The sequence below is a fragment of the Diplotaxodon limnothrissa genome, linkage group LG11 (genome assembly GCF_057381915.1).
Source record: "Diplotaxodon limnothrissa isolate DT_005_m linkage group LG11, D_limnothrissa_male_GT1.1, whole genome shotgun sequence".
Classification (NCBI taxonomy): Eukaryota; Metazoa; Chordata; class Actinopteri; order Cichliformes; family Cichlidae; genus Diplotaxodon; species Diplotaxodon limnothrissa.
The window spans coordinates 8542182-8560879 of record NC_140606.1 but is presented as its reverse complement, the minus strand read 5'-3'; the positions used below and the strand labels follow the sequence as shown (position 1 = coordinate 8560879).

The following is an 18698-nucleotide window of genomic DNA, read 5'->3' as shown; positions in this document are numbered from 1 at the left end:
TAGTGGTTAGGGCCTAGAGCCAGAACATCTTTACTGGTTCACTACAACAGACTACCTGGTGTACCCCTAGGCTCACGTACTTTATCATAACCAAGCATATAAAGTACAGCCTGACACAACCGAACCTCTATAATAATAACTAAAGTCATATTTTTTGCATTTAGTCTATTTGGCATCGGCACCTCCTTGTTGAATCTAATGCAAAGTATATTGCACAAGTGAAATTAAACTTAATTGCATTTAATGTGTCTTACTCTTTCCTTCTTACATGATGACTTACTGAACATCCAAACCTCAAAGTAGCCCTAATATGAATACTGACTCAAACTTTTTTTTCATTCAGTCGTGCATTGAACCTTGGCATCCTTCGTGACCCGGGCTCAGAGGTGGAGGATCGTCAATACCAGATCGATCTTCAGTCTATCAACATTGGGACTGCTCAGTGGGAACAGCTTAAACCAGAAAAGGAGGGAATCAAAGGAACTACATCAGCAGAGAGTGAGAGGAGCTCCCAGAACCCTGCGCTGGAGTGGAACATGGCTAGCAGGTCAGGAGCCACTTGGATGTTTCATGAGTTGCTGTGGCGAATTTAATTCTGTCTTGTATGTGTATCACAGGTAGATGTCTCTGTACCAATTACTTTTTTTAATTGACTGATCACACTTCTCACATTTTTGATCCAGAGGTGATCACTCCTATATCCCTTTGTAATCCCACTAGGAGGAAATTAATCTATGTTTTATTGATAGTATAAATAAGTAGTAACCCATCAAGGGCTTGACCTCTACTGCATGAACAACCATGATGACAAAATTATAGATGGTTGGTAAACATGGGAAGAATATATATGCATAGGTCAAGTCTGATGAAGTTGCCTACAAATGTGTGGCTTTTAAAAAAAAAATGTTTTACTAGTGTTTCTGATCTTTGTTTTTTTTACTATTTTCATTTCTGGTTTGAATCTTACTGGTTTTAAATTTCATATTTCCACCCCAGTCAGGTAGGTGCATGTGTGGGTGTATGTGCTTAATCTGCTAAGAAAGTCTTGTAATTTATATCATTCGTCTTGATGTCACTGCACCGTGTAGTTATTGAGTTAGCTCCCTATCATGCAGCCTCTCCATGCACGCTCATAATTACAAGTCCTGTCACTTTTTTCTTAGACTCGGGAGCTAAAACAAGCATGAGTCTAACAGCCTGTTTGGCCCCACATCCTTTTTTCTGCTCATGTTTTGAGAGGGAACAGGACCAAAAATCACAAAATCATAGGCAAAGGTTCCAGATTTGTTCCCTGTCAACTAAAAATAAGCCTCATGGAAGAATGCAGTGCAAAATCAACACGGGCCTGATTGAGACCGAGTAGTCTCAGGTCATTGGGACTTGCTGGCTGAGATACTCACACCTTTCACACATAGATGGGCACACTTTCCAATGCAGACACAAGCAAACAGTCATACATACTCATTAGGAATATTTTTTTTTCTTTATTGTATTTCTTACACACAGAGACAGTATGATTGTCTTGGAAGAAGACTTTTCCAAGACAATCATACTGTCTTGGAAAACATGATAGTGATGCTCAGCCCTCAGCTCTCAGACCTCCAATAAGACCTTTTTATTGTGACAGCCAGACTTATTTCATGGGAGCTCTGTTCTTTCAGTTTCTTCCTGAAAGGCATCTTGCTGCACTTTCTCATAAAAGCAAGCACTGCTTGATTTTATGTGCTTCCTTTGTAGGGCTGTTCGATATAACGATATATATCGGATGACGATATAAAAACGTCTATCGTTTCATTTTACGCTATCGTTTGTTTCGTGGTGTCGCAAAATAAACTGTTTACGGCAATATTTTTTCATCGTCACTGTAGTGGCTATATTAATTTCTTAAAGTTCTCTATTTCTCATATATTTAATATAACCACACTACAGACGGACAAGCAACTGTTTTTATGCGTTGTGGTTAGCAACAACAGCATCGCGTGTTCGCTTGTTTATGTTCCACATAAACCTTTCACAATAATTCAAAATAAACTGAATCACGTGAAAGATGCAGATTATTTACGGATGAGAAGTAAAAAAGAGCCGCCAGGTGCTAAAAAATAAACCTTAGACTCAAACGTTAGAACAGTCTTTTCTCCGCAGCACGCCGTGTAATAAATACTCACAAAGAAAACTGCGGCCGTTACAACTTATGTCTAGAAATGTATAGTTTCATGCATCTGTTAAAACACTCAATTCCAGCTACATGACGCGCAGCTGGAAACACTTCCCGCAGGTCGAGCTGCCCGAGATTCACAGAATTTACAGAAAATGTTACATTTTTGTGATTTATGTCGTTATTCGGACGATAGAATTCTTATATCGGGATATGAGATTTTGGTCATATCGCAAAGCCCTGTTCCTTTGGTTTGTGCTTTTCAGTATATTATTACTACTTCTACACCCCCATGCTACAGTGTTGTTTGGCCTGTTTGTGCTGTTGGTAAACAGATATACTAAATCACAATGGCAAAGTAAAAATAATGGGGTAAATGTTGTTTATATCTTAAAAATGGGTCATTTTAGCCTTTTGCTGGGTGACAACTAAGTAATGTGATTTATCATAATATATTATGCATTATTTAACTTTGGTGGATATAAGTGAAATGTTAATGTGAAATTAAAGCAATGGATTATAAGGTATTATAGCAGTATAAATAGTCGGTCAATATGTGGTTGCTAGATAACATGTCATATAATCTGATATACATAAAAACCATCAAGTACCTAAGATATATCTGTGTATCTGTTTGGTGGCTCAACTCTATAAAGAGATCATGGACACAGAAACAAACACACAGAGATTCTTTGTATTATAGTAAGAACTTCCTCTGTTTCTTGTTGGATTGTGAAAAGATAAAAATTCTTAAACCGTTGTGTTCCCTTTCCAAGAAGACAATGGAGTTTAATATGCATGGGACGTTATCTCTAAACTCTACCTTGATGTTTTTCTGTTGTCTGTGCACCAGTTTTTATTCGCTTGTCTCTAATCCTCCAATCCTGGCCAGGTCAGCTGTAAAATAGCTCTTTTAGGTAGTGGACTTGGGCCTATATTTGTCTTACATTCTTACTACTGTGTCAGAGACGCTCACAAGAGCAAGGGGCTTCTGATCTTTAATCCAGTCACATTCTTTCTTTCTTTCACTCAATATGTTTCTCTGCAATGGGCCTAGTGCCAAGTCCACATTGTCTGAAAGGGCAATGAGGTGACATTCTGGGCTCTCACTTTGGGCTCCAGAAGATGCTAAAAATCTTTAGCATAGATTTAGCTGTCGTAAGACATACTAGAGTGGGTCTGGATTTCTGTTTCAAACTTGATGATTGTATGACCTAATATGTAACAGTTCTTTTTGCACTCAAGAGGATTGACACCCACTTTTATGGAGTAAAGGTCACTAAAGTTTGACTCCTGTTTATAATCAGAAGCTCCTAGCTCTTTATCACTGGATTGTCATTCTTCTTTAGCGTATATTTCTTTTCTGATGTTTCCTCTTTTTCCATTTAACTCCGTAAGATATCGTTTACACAATTAAGGTATACATTTATAGGCAGGCGTGTCTCTATGGTCATACTGATAAGGTCAAAGCCAGTAGTGGTGTTGGGGTCTCGTCCCAGCTCTTCCATTTAACCTTAAAGCAATGCGACTCCCCTCGCTGTAGCAGAAACAGCACTAGAAGCTCGGCAGGGCTTTGGTGCACTGCAGTGTGCTGCGCCTCAGCTACCAACACTACCAAGTCATAGCTGAATGTGTGAGAAAATTCCAGGACACTGAGGAGAGGGGAGCCAAGTTCACAGCTTTACTTGTCTGCTGCAATCATTAACAGAAATACACCACCTTGGTTGCAACAAGTTTTGACACACACCACTTCTAAAGTTCACACCTTTTCCTTTTTCTTTACATTGATACCCTCTCTCTCCCCCCAGCCTTAGACTCACGGTATGTTGATTCTGCTGCTTTTTGGATTTAATTCCAGTAGCGGCTGATCTGCAGTGGCCTCAGTTTGCTTCCTGAGGTTTTGTGAGGAAATTCCAGCACTGTGGATCCACTGACAGGATCTGTCCTCATCACAGTTTGTAGTTGCTGGCTAGGAAAGACCTTGTGTCACAGAGCTGCGAACTCTTCCCATCGCCCCTCCTATCAGTCGCCCAGTGCAGGCTTCCCTTTTGTTCATGCCACTGATATTCCAATTTACTGATTATTCTGCGTCCCACTGAATGAAACAAAAGTCAATCTTTCCATATTTTGTTTTTGTAATGACCCCATTGAAAGGCACGCGCACATACACAGAACCACAGGATTCTCCAGCCCACTCAGAGACTTCCATAATACTGGTAAACTGAGCTTCGGGGCTCCTAGCCTTGCTGGTGAATGATAGCACCTGTCCCCTGCAACGAGACACTCATTGTTTCAATCCCCGTCTGAAGGGAGATTAGCCAACACCAATTGGCCTCACAGATCATTTCACCTCTGAATTAGTCCTCCCTCGAACTCCCCACTCAAAGAAATGTGTCAGAAAATAATCCCTTAAGGGCACTGGTAATGCACATTTGTGTAGCAGAAGTGAATATGATATTGTTTCTGGTTAAGAACTGTACTCAAGGCCACCTAGAAACTGGGCCTTTTATAATCCCAGCCAACTATAAATATTGGAAGCTGTACTGCTTGATTGTTTTAATAGCAGCAGATGTGGCAATTAACACCACCTTATAAAGCCCACTTGTATATTTGTTTTACTGCTAACAAATGTTCCCACAAATATGACTTGATTGTGGGAATGAACATTAGTGAAATGGAGAGTTGATATGAGAAGGTTTCAGCTCGTTCGTGTGTATACAATTAAGAGCTGTTCCCAAATGAGACTTGTCTCACTCAGTCTCTGTTCAAGCTTGCAACTAAAATGCGTAAAAGAAGAAATGTAAAAAATCTCAGTGATGGCAAAAACCTTACAGATCGTTTATACGAGGGGAAGATCAATTTTGAAGTCTCTGTTGTCAAGTTTAGCTTTTCCTCTAATGCTTTGAATCTTAAAACCTAGAACAGCCTTGAAATGCATGTTTGCCTGTCAGCATGACAATAAAACTCTGTTGTGAAGACTTTTTGTGGTTTCAACTGTGTGGTGTTGACGTGCCATCCCCAGGCAGATGGGACGGTCTCACAAAGATTTTTTAAGTACTAACCATGAAAAGATATTAGTAAACAAAAGGAGGGGAGTTTTAGTGAAGATAAAAAGTCCTTTAGGTTTCTATAAGGTATACAAAAGCTTGAATACATTTTTCATGGTTGAGAACAACAGTAGCAAAATAGTAGTTGATGAGGTGTCTGATCTCTGTACAGCATCCGGAGACACCAGGAGCGCCGGGCCATCCTCACGCCGATCCTGACTGACTTCTCTGTCCGGGTCACTGCTGCTCCAGCTATCATCTTCAGCAAGAACCTGTCCCCTGACAGTGGACAGACAGAGGTGAGCATCCACTCAGCGCTACATGAAATACTGCGCATGAATTATTTCTGTAGAGAGTATTCAGATTTTCTGAATGAAAATGTCTCTGCACTGTAGAAAAGTTAAAATCCCCCGGAACTAGGGAAAATTATATCGAAACGTCAAAGTTTAAGTCTGAGAATAGACAAAGATTCTTCTTGTGCCCTTTGACCGCGACCTGTTACAACTACGACTGCAGCCATTACTCTCACAATCCGTTGCTCATATGAAAATAGACATTGATTATGTGAGATGTCAAAAGTATTTACATTTTCCTCCTAACGTACAGTAACTTACTCATTAGGAATCGGCCGTCCACCATGTAATGGGAGGTTTTTGACCCCGAGAGTTCAAACCTTTCTGCTTATACAGCTGATGTTTTCTGGCACCGCTCTCTGAGACTTCCTGCCTCTTTGATGCCTCATCCGACCACGCTAACGTGCCCCTTGACAATGCATAACAGCTAATCCATAGTTTGTGCTTAGACACACACACACACACACACACACACACACACACACACACACACACTCTCTCTCTCTCTCTCAATGTGATTTGTGTAACTCCCTCAGATATGGAAACTCAGAGCCAGGAACAACAAAACACAACTTTGAACTAAGTCGTGTAGAACAATTTCTATAATAAAAATCATATTCATTTTGTCTAACCGCTAACTACTGTTAGCAGATTTATGCATGGTTCCCACACAAATGTAAAAGCTATTGCTAATGAATCATTAATGTATTGAATGTATTATAGCAGTATGTGGTTCCTCGCCAGGCTATTCTGTAACTGTTATTGTAACCTTAACATGTTCGACCAGTCACTTTGACCGCTAACAGAACTACTAATATTTATAATGTTAATGCACTTCTTATGTTACTATAAATCTAAATGAGAAAAAAGACAGTAGTGACTTTAATTTAAAGCTCAGAATTGACAAAATAAAATTTAAAAACAGTGGCAATACCCTTTGTGGGTTATTGCGCTAGGTCTGCCATGTGTGCGTGTGTGTGGTTCAGTCCACAGTGTTGGTGAGTAATATCCTTTTAGATGTAACCTCCAGCCTGAGTTTTGAACTGCTGGCTGTGGGTGGGACCCCAGAGAGCACAGAGGGAAGAGCGGAAGAAGAGACAGACTTAAGTAAAGATACAAAGATAGTGAGGAGATGGAAAGTAAATAGAAGCGTATACAAGTTACAAAAGATGTTTTCAATGCATTTCCTGTTCTCTCCTCCTACTTCTTCTGTTCATTTTGTCCCCCCCCCTTTTTTTTAACTCCCTTTTTTCTCTAGGAGGTGGTGGTGTGTGGCCACTCTCTGGAGGTTAATGTGACTAGCAGTCTGGATTTCTACCTCAGTATTGCTCAGGTCCACCTCCTTCATCAGCTTCTCAGAGACAACATGGTGGGGATGGACACTCCAGAGAAAGGCTTTGAGGTACATTATAGTGACGTTCCAGCACTACATACAAAATCAAAACCACCCCCTGTTTAAACTTAAAGATGTTTAAACAGTCAGCCTGTGCAGCAATACACAGTTCTCAGTGCTTCTGTCTACCTGAAAGTCCTGTGTCTGTAAGCATAATCTCACACTGCTTGCAATTCTGGATCTCCTCCATTTTGGTTTCAATTTAACTTAGAGGAGTCAAATCTAGTGAGTGGCTTCAGGTGGTTTGCACTGAATCCTCTCCCCGAGATGTCTGAGGACAGCACATGTCAGCACTGGAGGACAGATTTGCAGTCATCCCTCATACCCATGAATATTAAAGAATGAGCATGCACTTGGTTGGGCTCCTGATCCTGGCCTGGCTCCTTTGGTCCTGTAGACTGTGGGTGAAATCACACCAACTAGTGCTCACATAAACATATGCAACACAGGTCACAGTGACATCAGGTGGAATTTTGACTCACACATTCATGCACAACACAAACGTCTTGGTCCATATGGGCACTTACATACTGACAAACAAAGCTACATACATACATAGTATGGACATTTTAGCTGGAGTAAGGTTATTTGAGTAGTTTAACTATGGTTTCTGTAATACTAAAGCTTTGTTTCTTCGGTGTAACAAACCTGAAGTCATGTGTGACTAACAACTCTTTTTATTTCAGGAACTTTTCCTGTAGATATGTGCTGTGCTGACATTAGCTGGATACTGTACATCTGCCAAAAGATCACTTTGTTGATACAATTATGGCTTATTAATTTTTACCCACTAGTCTGCCACAAGTTCACATGAAGCCAATTACTAATCATTGAGCAGCGCAATGCTTGTTTGCTCAAAAATCTATCATTATTATTTCCCAATACTGTGCTCTTAACTATTAGCCGTGACTATTTTGGGTGAATCCAACACATTTAAATATTTACTCACTCAGAGCAAGGCTGTTCTCTAATGTGGGCTTAGTTTACTGCGCTCTGCTCAGCTGCAGCTTTCAGGGCCCTTCCTATTGTTTACAGGACAGGGAGCTCCCAGGCGCCATTTGCCCCGTCTGACCGCTTAATGAAGCTTTCTAATGGAACACAATATAAAAATATTTACCAGCTGTGGTGAGGATGGGAGTTGTAGATGAGGGAAGGGGACAGGGGAAAGAAGAACGGGGGTAATGGGATGAAGTGAAGTGAGTTGATAGTGATTTTACTGTTATCTCCTCTTAACATTCTTTATGGGACGATGTGTGCTTAAGTGCAATGACTGCGTCAGATGACGCAGATAAAGGCCTCTGTAACCTGAAGTAGGCTTTCTCAGGCAAAGTAACAAGTTAAACTTTGTACAGTGATTACATGATTACAATCTAAAATGGATTAGGACAACTTGGACTAATACAACCGTGTAGAAATGGATAAGAGAAAGGCGCAGTGTGAAATTTCCTTATTTCTTTTTTGTTCTTCATTTGTTACTTGCACGGTAAGACCATGGGAGGTGCCTGCTGTGCATCTGGTCTTGATTTGGGTGATCTCTGAGCCCTCACCCTTGACTTGTAATGATTCATGGCTTGATTCTGTTGAGGGGCAGCTAACGGCTACAGAGGGTTCATCCAGGTTCAAGGCAGGATGAGAAATTTAAGCAGCTATTCTGGGAGGACTATTGGCAACTGTTTGAAAACTGCAATATGTTATCCACCCCCCCAAAAAAAAAAAAATTGTTAGGGTTCACCCTTCAAGAAGGGTGATTTAAATTGGATTGATCACGGTTTATTTTTTCCATTAATCTCTAAAAGCAATGAAATGTAATGCAACGTAATGTATGATGTAGCATCAGTTTTGCTCAGCTTTGCAACACCTTGGCTCACAGTGCAGTCCTGACATGCACCCGAAACATTCCTCTGTGAATTTGGTTTTCTTGTTGAGCTTCTCCAGCTGGAGGAGATGAGATTCCAAATAATGTTAAGGACACTGTGACAGTAGCCGCTGTGTTTATGTTTTTACCCCCAGGCTTTTTCCTAGTTTATACAAGTTTAGGAGCTGTCAATTTTTTGTGCAAAAATATGCATCCGACTGTTTTTATTACTTCTCTTTTTTCATCTGGATTAGGTGAAGTAGAAATTACCCACAAGGTCCAGAATGATGTAATATCAATCACTGCTTTTTGAGAAGTTAGATGTATTTGTGATGGTTCAGCTTTCATGTTTTTTTCATGTATTTCCACACATGCATTTTTAAATTCTTTTGGTCACAGTTATTAACAAGGGGAGGCTATTATGACTTTTCTGCTTTTACCTTATTTATGTCATATGCATGATACAGTGTGCCTTACTGTTTTATAGCAGTGACATTACACAGCATAACAGTATCATTAACAGTGAGCTCAGTCAGTGTGTCTTCACCTCTGTGCAGCTGCAGAGCTCGGAGGTTATACTGAATAAATGTGGTCTGGCTTTGACTTTTTTGGACATTCTGTAAAACTATTTGTACCTCCATCTATCTCAGTGTCGTAAGTCTTTTGGCAGCTGAGTCTGTCCGGCTGCTTGGCCCTTCAACAGGGAGGTTAGTATGACTTAGACATGATCAGGTCTGGTGTGTACGGATCTACAAAAACCCATTTCACAAGCTGCAGAGCCCTCTAGTGGTGTTTTGAACTAAGGCATTTAGGCCCCACCCCCTGCTAACACATTTCACCCACTGTCATCATAGAATATCAGAAGTACATACCCTGACAGTGTTCAGAGTGTGGGTTAAGAACAGGTAGAGTCAACAATCTTCAGGTTTCATGTAATAAAGTTCAGATGTCTTTCCATTTGTAATTTCCACAGTATTAGAAACTGGATTTGGAATGTCTTTTTTTAATTCAATCCCAGCTTCAGTAATGATATTTATAGAATTTGGCATTTTTTGTTTGTTCTTATTTTATACAACCTGTTCAAAAGATTAAATTAAAACCAGGTCCCAGAACTCAAGCATCTGGTACAGGGGAGTTGTTTTTGTTGTGCTCCAACAAACCATCTCCGTTCTCACAGTCAGCACTGTCCCCAGCTAGAGTTTAAATTAAACACTGCTCTTTACTCACTCTCTCTTATTTCCAAATCCTTTCCTCTGATTTTTTTTTCTTTTTTCTTAGCATGCTGTTTGTCTTGAACAGATTCTCCACAATCCCAGGCACTCATTTCAAACGGTTCCATTGCCCCTCACAGCTGTGTTTTATTGTCTTGGTTAATGAATTTGTTTTGTAGGGGCTTTTGGGTTCCCTGGCAGTGGTGAGGCAAGACACTCGTTCAGGCAGCGCGTTCAAGTGTTGTGTGTGATTTCAGTCATTTCTAGACACTGTGCTGTGTTCAAAGGAGTCTGTCCACACATACACATTGTAATGGCCTTTCCATGCATACATACAGATGTTAGATTTTTATTTTCTCATAATCTCTTTCATACCCTCTTATTGTGCTTTATCGACAGTTACCAGTTTCCACTTAAAATGATTGAGATGCAAAACATGTGCTTCTTTATGACCGAACAGCTGATTTCTAAGCACTAGATAAGCAGATGTGTTGCTCCTTGAATCACTTCATCGTAGGGATGTTTATTGCAGCATTATGATCCATCATTTTTTGTGCTCGATGTTAATGATGATAAAGTGAGGCTGAGTTCAGTTTAGGCAGCAGGAGGACCCTCAGCCAGGGAGCTATGAATAGATGATGGAGCAGTTTGTGGTACTTATCTCACTGCTATGTCATCAGCTGTGTCACCAAGCAACACAGAAATGCAGACCCATACCACGCACGCACGCACACACACACACACACACACACACACACACACTCTGTCATACACATTGTTTCCACATTCTCAACATGGTAACTGTATTCTGCTTTTATTTGGGAGCCAGGACTCTTAATGGTTCTTTATGACTGAACAGCTGACCCGTGTGTGTGTGTGTGTGTGTGTGTGTGTGTGTGTGTGTGTGTGTGTGTGTGTGTGTGTCAGCTCTGCTATGACGTTATTTGTTCTCTAGAAGACAGAGTAAAAGATTTAGATGACAGTGTGTGAAAGTGTGCAAGTTTGTTCCTGACAGTCTTTCAGTTATTCTGTATCATTTTCTGATTTTACTGTGTGCCTTTTATACGCTTGCTACAGTAATAAGCAAACATATTATTTTAGCAGTGATAATAATACTTTTTTATTTTTATCACTCTCTTTCACACACACACAGACACACATAGTAAAAAAAGCACATACAGAGGCAGCCATGTGCTCGTACCACAGTGTTAGAGGAAAATACCCTCTGGTGCAGGGGAAGTCCCGGTCGGCTTCATCTTCCACCTCATCCTGGGATGATTACACGCATGGGAAACGGGGATTTAGACTTCCTCCAACACTCATGTACACACACACACACACACACACACACAAACAAACACACATATATCCCCACTGATGCCAGTGCACACACAAACATGTAAAGGGTTGTATACAGGTTTACAAGATGTTATCAGGTTGGACTGTCTGAAGTATAAATCCTAGAAAATACATCAAGTTCCCAGTCACCCATTATTGCCTTCTCTCTGTTTACCTTGTCCAACTTTCTTTCCCACACTGTCTATCCCATTCAATCTTTTCTCCATCGTGGAACTGGCACGTCTGCTTGCTGGAAGAGTGTTGGCTCTTCCATAGCTAGCTAGTTACTGGACTAAATGGCTGCTATTGGGCAGGGTTCCTCCTCTGGAGACAATAATACTGTGCTGTTACATCTGTTTAGTCTTAAATGTCTACCCTTAAGGAGGCATAGTGGCTTTTTTTTCCTGAAATAATTGTCCACACAGCCACACTCAACTACACTTACTAGATTTAAAAACTGTCCCTTATAAAAAAAAACGAGTTTAGTGTGTTTTATGGTTTAAAATAAAATGTCATAGTGTCATGTATACTGATGTGCCATACTGTTTCGTGATGGGGCCTCCTCAGAGCTCCCATTAGTCTGGGATTACATGAGCAAACAGAATACAGTTCTGTGACAGGTCATCCTTTCAAATATCTTGAGAATTTTGCATAATGTTAAGTATAATAACCAAATAAAAGTAACTCACTCTTACCAAATACTGCTAAATGTTACTGTGGGAGCGTGGAAGCTTGATGGCCTGTATATAGCTCTCTTTCACGTAGGAGTGTTAGCTGGATGTCAAAAGCACGTAGGACAGCTTATCTTAGCCACGGTGCTGTTGACAAGCTTGGCTCAGCGAGCGACCTGCGGCCGAATCCTCGTCTGTATATGTTTAAAGTAAACCGTTTCCCAAGCCACTCCTCTTTGTGATGAGTGTTTCATATTGTCTTGTAGCTGTTGAGCTTTGAGAACTCGAGTATCTTTCTTGACCTCTGATCTTTCCAGGACAGTAAGGTGTCAGAGGATCTTTTCAGTGCTCTGCTGGCCAACAGAAATAAGGAGACATGAAATGAGGGTAAAAATCTAAAGCATGGAAAAGTAACAGAGCAGACAGTGGAGACAGCTTGAGAGAGGTTTGCCAAATGAGAGAAGAAGGAAGAGAGTAAGGAAGAAATGTTCAAAGATGAGTACAGCGTCTGAATGTGGTGTTTGCTTTGATTCCTGTCTCCGTCCAAAGAATTTGTCTGTAAAGCTGGGAGCTGATGTTCCTGAGAGGTCAGCTCTTAACCAGTCAACCTGGCTATTAACCCTCTCTGAGGGCCAGATTCCTTTCACCCTGACCTTTTCCCATCCTGCTTAGCACTATTTTCATTCGCCCGGTTGCTGCTGAGAGGAATAATAAATAAAGCTCCTTGTGCAGCTGTCTCCTTTTCCATTTTGGCTGCCTTAGATCTGTAAAGTAAGTGTCGTCTCAGCTTATCTTAAACATACATATTTTCATAGCCAATGTTCATCTTGCTGCCCTTCTTTTGTTATGAAACCATATCTTTTTCTTTTTTTCCCTGTGTCTAACTGACCCTTCTGTGTGAATCAACTGCTAATTGACAGCCAGTCATAACAGCTCACCTTCCCTGTTCAGCCTCTGCACTCCAACCAACCTTCTTCTCAGAGCATAACCGTGGCACATTCTTAAATTGGCCCCTTGGAAACTCAATCTATTTGAGATCAGTAGCAGCTGAATTTGCTCTCTCCTCAATCGGTTTTGGCAAAATTGGCGTGAAAACTCCAGATAAAATCACAAAGCTCGGAATTCTGTTAGAGCAGGGAAACAAATGGTGCCTTTGAGGAAAGGCAGGAGGCCCCCGCCGTGAACCCAGAGATCGAGTGACAACTCAGGTGAGCAGGAGTGCCCTCTCTCTCTGCCTGCAAGGGAAACAGGGTCATAAACCCAGGGGACTAGTAAAAGCAATGTGCAGGCCAGCTAGCAGACACTATGGTAGATTTTGTTCAGTGTAAAAACACAGAATTTTTGTCCAGTGAAGTGAAAAGAGGAAATAGTTGTGGGGGTATTTTTTCTTCCATCCACCTGTAAAAGCAAGATTCCACCTAGAAAAACAGGTGATGGGGAAGATTAAGTAACTCGAACATTGCAATAAAAGTGTGAGTGTGTAGTGTCTTTGTTATTCTCCTTTTTCTTTCTTGTCTTTTTGCGTTATGGTCTGCAGAAGCATTGAGTTCTGCTAAAACAAAATGCGACATCCTTAATTCGGTTAATTGAAAGATTCACAAGAGGTCATTCAGCGACGAGAGTAGTTGTAATGTGTACTGCATTATGGCGTGAGTTATTGTGCCACATGTGTTCTTAATGTTAGTGATGGAGGAACCGAGCATTATTCCATGTATACAAGAACTGTTATCTATCAGTACATTTGTGAACTGAATATGTTTAAGTTTGCGACTGGAACTGAAACCTGATAGCAGCGTGTAAAACCCACATGAAGTCAAGGTAATGACAGATATGCACGGGTAAGTTCCATGTAGTCACCGGAGACACAACTGAAAAACGTAGCTCAGATGGTTTAAATAATCAGGACGTGGGCTTGATTTTGTACTTCACCTGCTTCAGTTTGTCTTCTTGGATGAGCTCCAGTGTACATGTCAAAAATGAATCACCAGATGCCCCCTCACACAGGTGTTTCCTTCCATGTAAGCTGCTTCTGAATCCCCCCAGCCATCCATGCAGTCAGTTTATCATTACTTTGAACATGTGAAATTGTTTGTTCTCCTAAAATGAGCCTTTGAGCTACGTTCATGTTCATTTTTCTGTCTGCAGATCATTTTTTTTGTTAGTTTAGCCTTGTCCTCTACAGTATGTTTCCATTATCAGGGTCCTTCTTGGTCAGCCAAGTCAGGGGATAGGGGGTCTTACATAATTCTCCTTTGAGAGCCTAACATGCAGAACCCGAGAGCTTTTGTCTCACTCGACCCTCGTAGCTAATCCAGGCACAAATTACAGGAAGATTACTTCAATCCTCCTGCTGTAAATAGACAGAGAGCCAGGATTGTTTTTGTCTTCATGCCACTTTTGAGTTTTCAGTGCAGTCTTAAGTGCATATTTGTGTGTGTCTCCTCACTTATGAAGCGGTGCGCTCTTACTGTGTCTCTTTTCGAAATTGTGAGCGTGTATGTGCGGGCTTCCTGGAGCGTGAGCTGATCACAGCAGCATCGCTCCCAATCTTGTATAAGACCACCTGGTGAGCATCTGCCTCCTACACCTCCCACCCTGTCCTGCTCCAAACAGCCTCACATCACCTCAGGACTCTGTTTTCCCCTGCTGTTACTCTCTGCTCACAAACTTGTAACTAAAGCAGAGAATACAGAGATGGCTGGCAGGCAGCACAAGTTTCAGAAGAACACTCCACGACTTAATGAAAGGCATTTCTGCAGCTTTTTGAAATCTCTTAGACATTTGCTTTCTTGAACCGCCAAGGTCATGCTGAAGACAATGCAGTTTGAGGTTTCTTTTGTTGTTTGTTTGTTGAAAACATAGCGCCAAAGCTAATGATGTATGGCCAAAACCTCGGATGAGAAATCTTAAGGTACTTTGCTGCTTTATTCTTTATTGTGAGACCATGAGCGACGGTGCGTGTCACACTTTGCTTTGCCAGTGAAAATGTAACGAGCGATGAGATGTGTCAAGAACGCAAAATCGCTGCCAGTGTCTTCACAGAGACACCACTGGTCTAACATCTAAAGTCAAGCTCCGAGATGTCTCACAGTAGCTCAGCGAAAGGAACTTTTATGCCCACTTTCAGAAACAACTTTGACCACCGTTAATCTCACCTCACTCAGGGACTTTTGGTATATACTGGAGCCTGTATTTTAGATTAGAAAATTGCTCCCACACAGATCTCAAAAATAAACAGGGATGGTGAGGGCTAACGAGAGCCAGTTGTGCTCTGCTCCATCCCTGTGGAAAAACAGAAGAAAAGTACGTCTGATGAATATTCTTCTGCTGTGGGGGCTAGGATCATAGCGGCTCAGAGAAAAGACAGACCCCAGGGTGCTTCTGTCTCACTGTGACTTCTCATCATGGTTTTTTCCCCCTCATCTGGCCTTCAAGTTATTGTAAACAGGTACCCTGTAAAATGTTACGAGCCTGGGTGCAGTTGTTTAGGTATATCGGACGGGAGTCGGTATGTTTTCATATTAAGTGCATAAAGGCCATCAGGCGACATTTATCAGCGGTGTTCGAGCTGCCAAGTCCTCCATTTAGCTTTAAAATTTCACTTTTGTAACTCTGCTTATTTAGTTTATCTTGTATCATGTTCATTATTAATGATGGAAGCATTTGGTGATAAAGTCTGTTCAGCAGTGTCTGATTGCAGCCAAGAGATTATGTCGGATGAGCAGAGAGAGTCTGTGTATCATTTCTGAATACTTGCATCATGACGGTCGGGCCGCTTTCCCTCCTTTGTTTGTTTTCACTAACACACTTGTGGTGTTAATCTAGAAATTGTCTTGTGCCGTCTTTTGAACGCTTCCTTTGGCGAGTTAGGCAACTGCATTGCATCCTGATTATATAAAGAGCTTGTGCTATTGTTGCGATATGGGGTAATTCCTGCACGTCCTCACAGTCACCCCTAACCTAAGCAGTAGATTTGATTGGTGCGACATAATTGTGAGGATTTGGGTTTAGATGGTGGATCTGACGGGGGTGACTGAAGCAATACATCTCCTGTTGAGCTTTAAGGGTGGTGTCTGTCAAACTTTTTAAGTCATTCTTGATTGCCAGAGATTTGGAGCGGGGCACGGTGGGTTTGGCAAGCTTCTCCAAGGGCCTGGAGTCACACTGGGAAGGCCTCGGGCTTAAACTCAACGTGTTGAGCACACTACTGTAGCCTGCGTAATGTCAGCGCTCTGGATGCTGCTCTGATGTACTAAGCAATGGCAATCTGCATTCTATTTGTAGCAAAATATTTGTAAGCAAGCTAATGTCGTGAGCAGGCATGAGAGAAAAACGTTTTTGAAGTTCAATTATAAAACAGAGGCTTTGGTCGCCACATCTTCCAGAGCCAGGTCTTTGTTGAGAAGCAAACTGTAGTTCCCCAGATGGACTACATTAACTCGCTCTCTTTACAGTTGTTCTTTCCATTCTCCCGCCTTTATCATTTCGCATCTTTGTTTCTGGGCCAGAGCTTTTCCAAACTATAGGGCAGCTGGAAACCAAAGAACATCATCTCTGTATTCATGTTCTTGTCGGTTCATCTTTCCTTTGTTTTTTCAGTTAGGTGTTTCACAAGCCCCTCTCTCATGCTCCTCTGTTTAGACCAGCCATCTCCTCGCTTCTGCCCCAGTCGGTCTTTCCGGATGAAAAGTGTTCCAACTGACCCAGTGCTTTAGGAATGTCAACATGCATAAATTATTACTGTCACCGCAGTGTTTGCTTTCCCCCTGTGAGTCACGTGGCATCAAAGGAGCGAGAGATTCTCTGACATGGTAAGCAAAATATTCCCACATTGTTATTCCTTTGGTCCACACCAATAGATGGAGAAATGGAGTAAGGAGAGATATCTGGGGACCTGGAGCGTGGAAGGAAAAAACAAAATGGTTCGGATATTGTCTCTCGTGTTCCTTTGAGAAACATGTTGCTAAACCCTGGCGGAGTAAACCCACCCACCAGCATTACTGGGTGGAGGGAGCTTGTTAAAATGGCCCCACTTGGCGCCCTGAGCTTTGGAGTACACTGTTTAAAGTACAGTCGACAGTCACGCCGAAGCACTCGGCATCCATTTGCGAGCTCTGGGGTCACGACCTTCCTTTACCTCTTTGTTGTGGTTCAGTTAAAGTGCATAGCAGGTTGCCTTTGTTATTGAAACAAAGTTTAGTGTGCTAAATGACTGCCTTTGATGCCCTTTCTTGTTCTGCATTATGGCGTACAAAGCAGTGACTTCATATTATAAATGTCTTCCCTCCTCTGTTTTCCTCAAGAAAATAAGCAAGTGAGTTGTGGTTTCTAATGGCATGTGGTAAAGTATTATTGTTATTTTGATTAAGATGAGGTATTGCTGCATTGAAGTTTTCCTTCATTGGCACAATAACACAGAGGCCTGCTATCAGCTTTATGCTTCTGGTAAACAAAAGTGGGTAGCACAGCAGGGGCTTAACATATAAACTTTGATGTAGTCAAGATACAGAAGTTAATTTCAATGTAGGCATTTTGCAAGCAAGTAGCTGAACTGAATAGTGCTGTCAGAAAGATTTAGTAATGACTTCCCGTGTTTTTCAATGGGAATTCTACTGGAGTTACAAGAGAACATGGGAAAAATGTGATAAACCATTTTTCTGCTAAAAATGCATGAAAAGTGGCTCAGTTCCCTAAGCTGACCTCACCTGGCTGCTATGGCTACTGCAACAGCCTGTCATTCACTGGAGGAATTCAAGCTGAAGCATTTCACTAATAAATCAAGAAATCTCTGTATGCCTCTCTGTGTGCTCTACACATATCTCATCAACCATTCATCCAGTCTGCTTCAAACGTGGCCAGTGTATTGCTTGGGGATAAAGGAATTTTAGTCTCATTTAGTGCTATTTTTGTGGGTTTTTATCCTGTTGCACCATTTCAGTCTGGGAACTTTTGGGAATCCTTGTATTATAAGAACCTGAATGTAGTCGGACTACAGTTTGGATATGTGGCTATTAAATGGGCCGTCTTGAAAGGAATAATAGTCACCTTTGTTACTTGGATCGTATTTATTTTATTCTTTCCTGTCGACTACCATGGACTTCCCTACCATCTTAAAAATCCAGATTTTCATGTTCTCTGATCCCTGATCCCGAATGGCAACTTTCTTTTCATTCATCTGGAAAGCATCAACTGCATATGTGATATTCAAATGTAAAAAGTATGCTGTCATATTTGACTAGCCAGCCAGCACTGTGAACGGGTGGCATTTGGATGATGTGACACTTGCTTCCGAGTCTTAGCCTTTCTTTAGCAAGCTGTTCTGAGTTACACTGATAGAAATGGGGTCAGGAGTCACACAGATGCACTGTGATATGATTGGCACTCAGGAGACTCATGGTTTCACACTTTGGGGATTATCCTTCATTTTCCAGAATGCTCTGCCTGGAGACTCTGATGGGATGACCTCACGATTGGCTGGTGGGGGTTCGGGTGTGGAGGGATGTGTATGTGTGCGTAGTTGCACGTTCATGATCACGATCACCTAAGTCCAGAGGAAGATTGCATTGGGATCTGGAAAGAGCGTTTCCAGTGAAGCCATTATATAATATAATAGAAAGTAATAGCTGGAAAAGGGGATTCCAGCTGGGACTGGTCCTGTAGTTACAGTCAATGTTT

The 18698-nt window shown here is 41.5% G+C and overlaps 1 protein-coding gene across 1 annotated transcript in view; it reads left to right on the top strand.

Annotated features, from left to right (window-relative positions):
* vps13b (vacuolar protein sorting 13 homolog B) overlaps positions 1-18698 on the top strand; it is a 299690-nt gene that overhangs the window by 193199 nt on the left and 87793 nt on the right. Inside the window, exons 32-34 of the mRNA XM_085366137.1 lie at positions 344-547; positions 5375-5501; positions 6814-6957. Of these exons, the coding sequence (XP_085222263.1) occupies positions 344-547; positions 5375-5501; positions 6814-6957 (475 nt within the window). The remainder of the gene's footprint in view (positions 1-343; positions 548-5374; positions 5502-6813; positions 6958-18698) is intronic.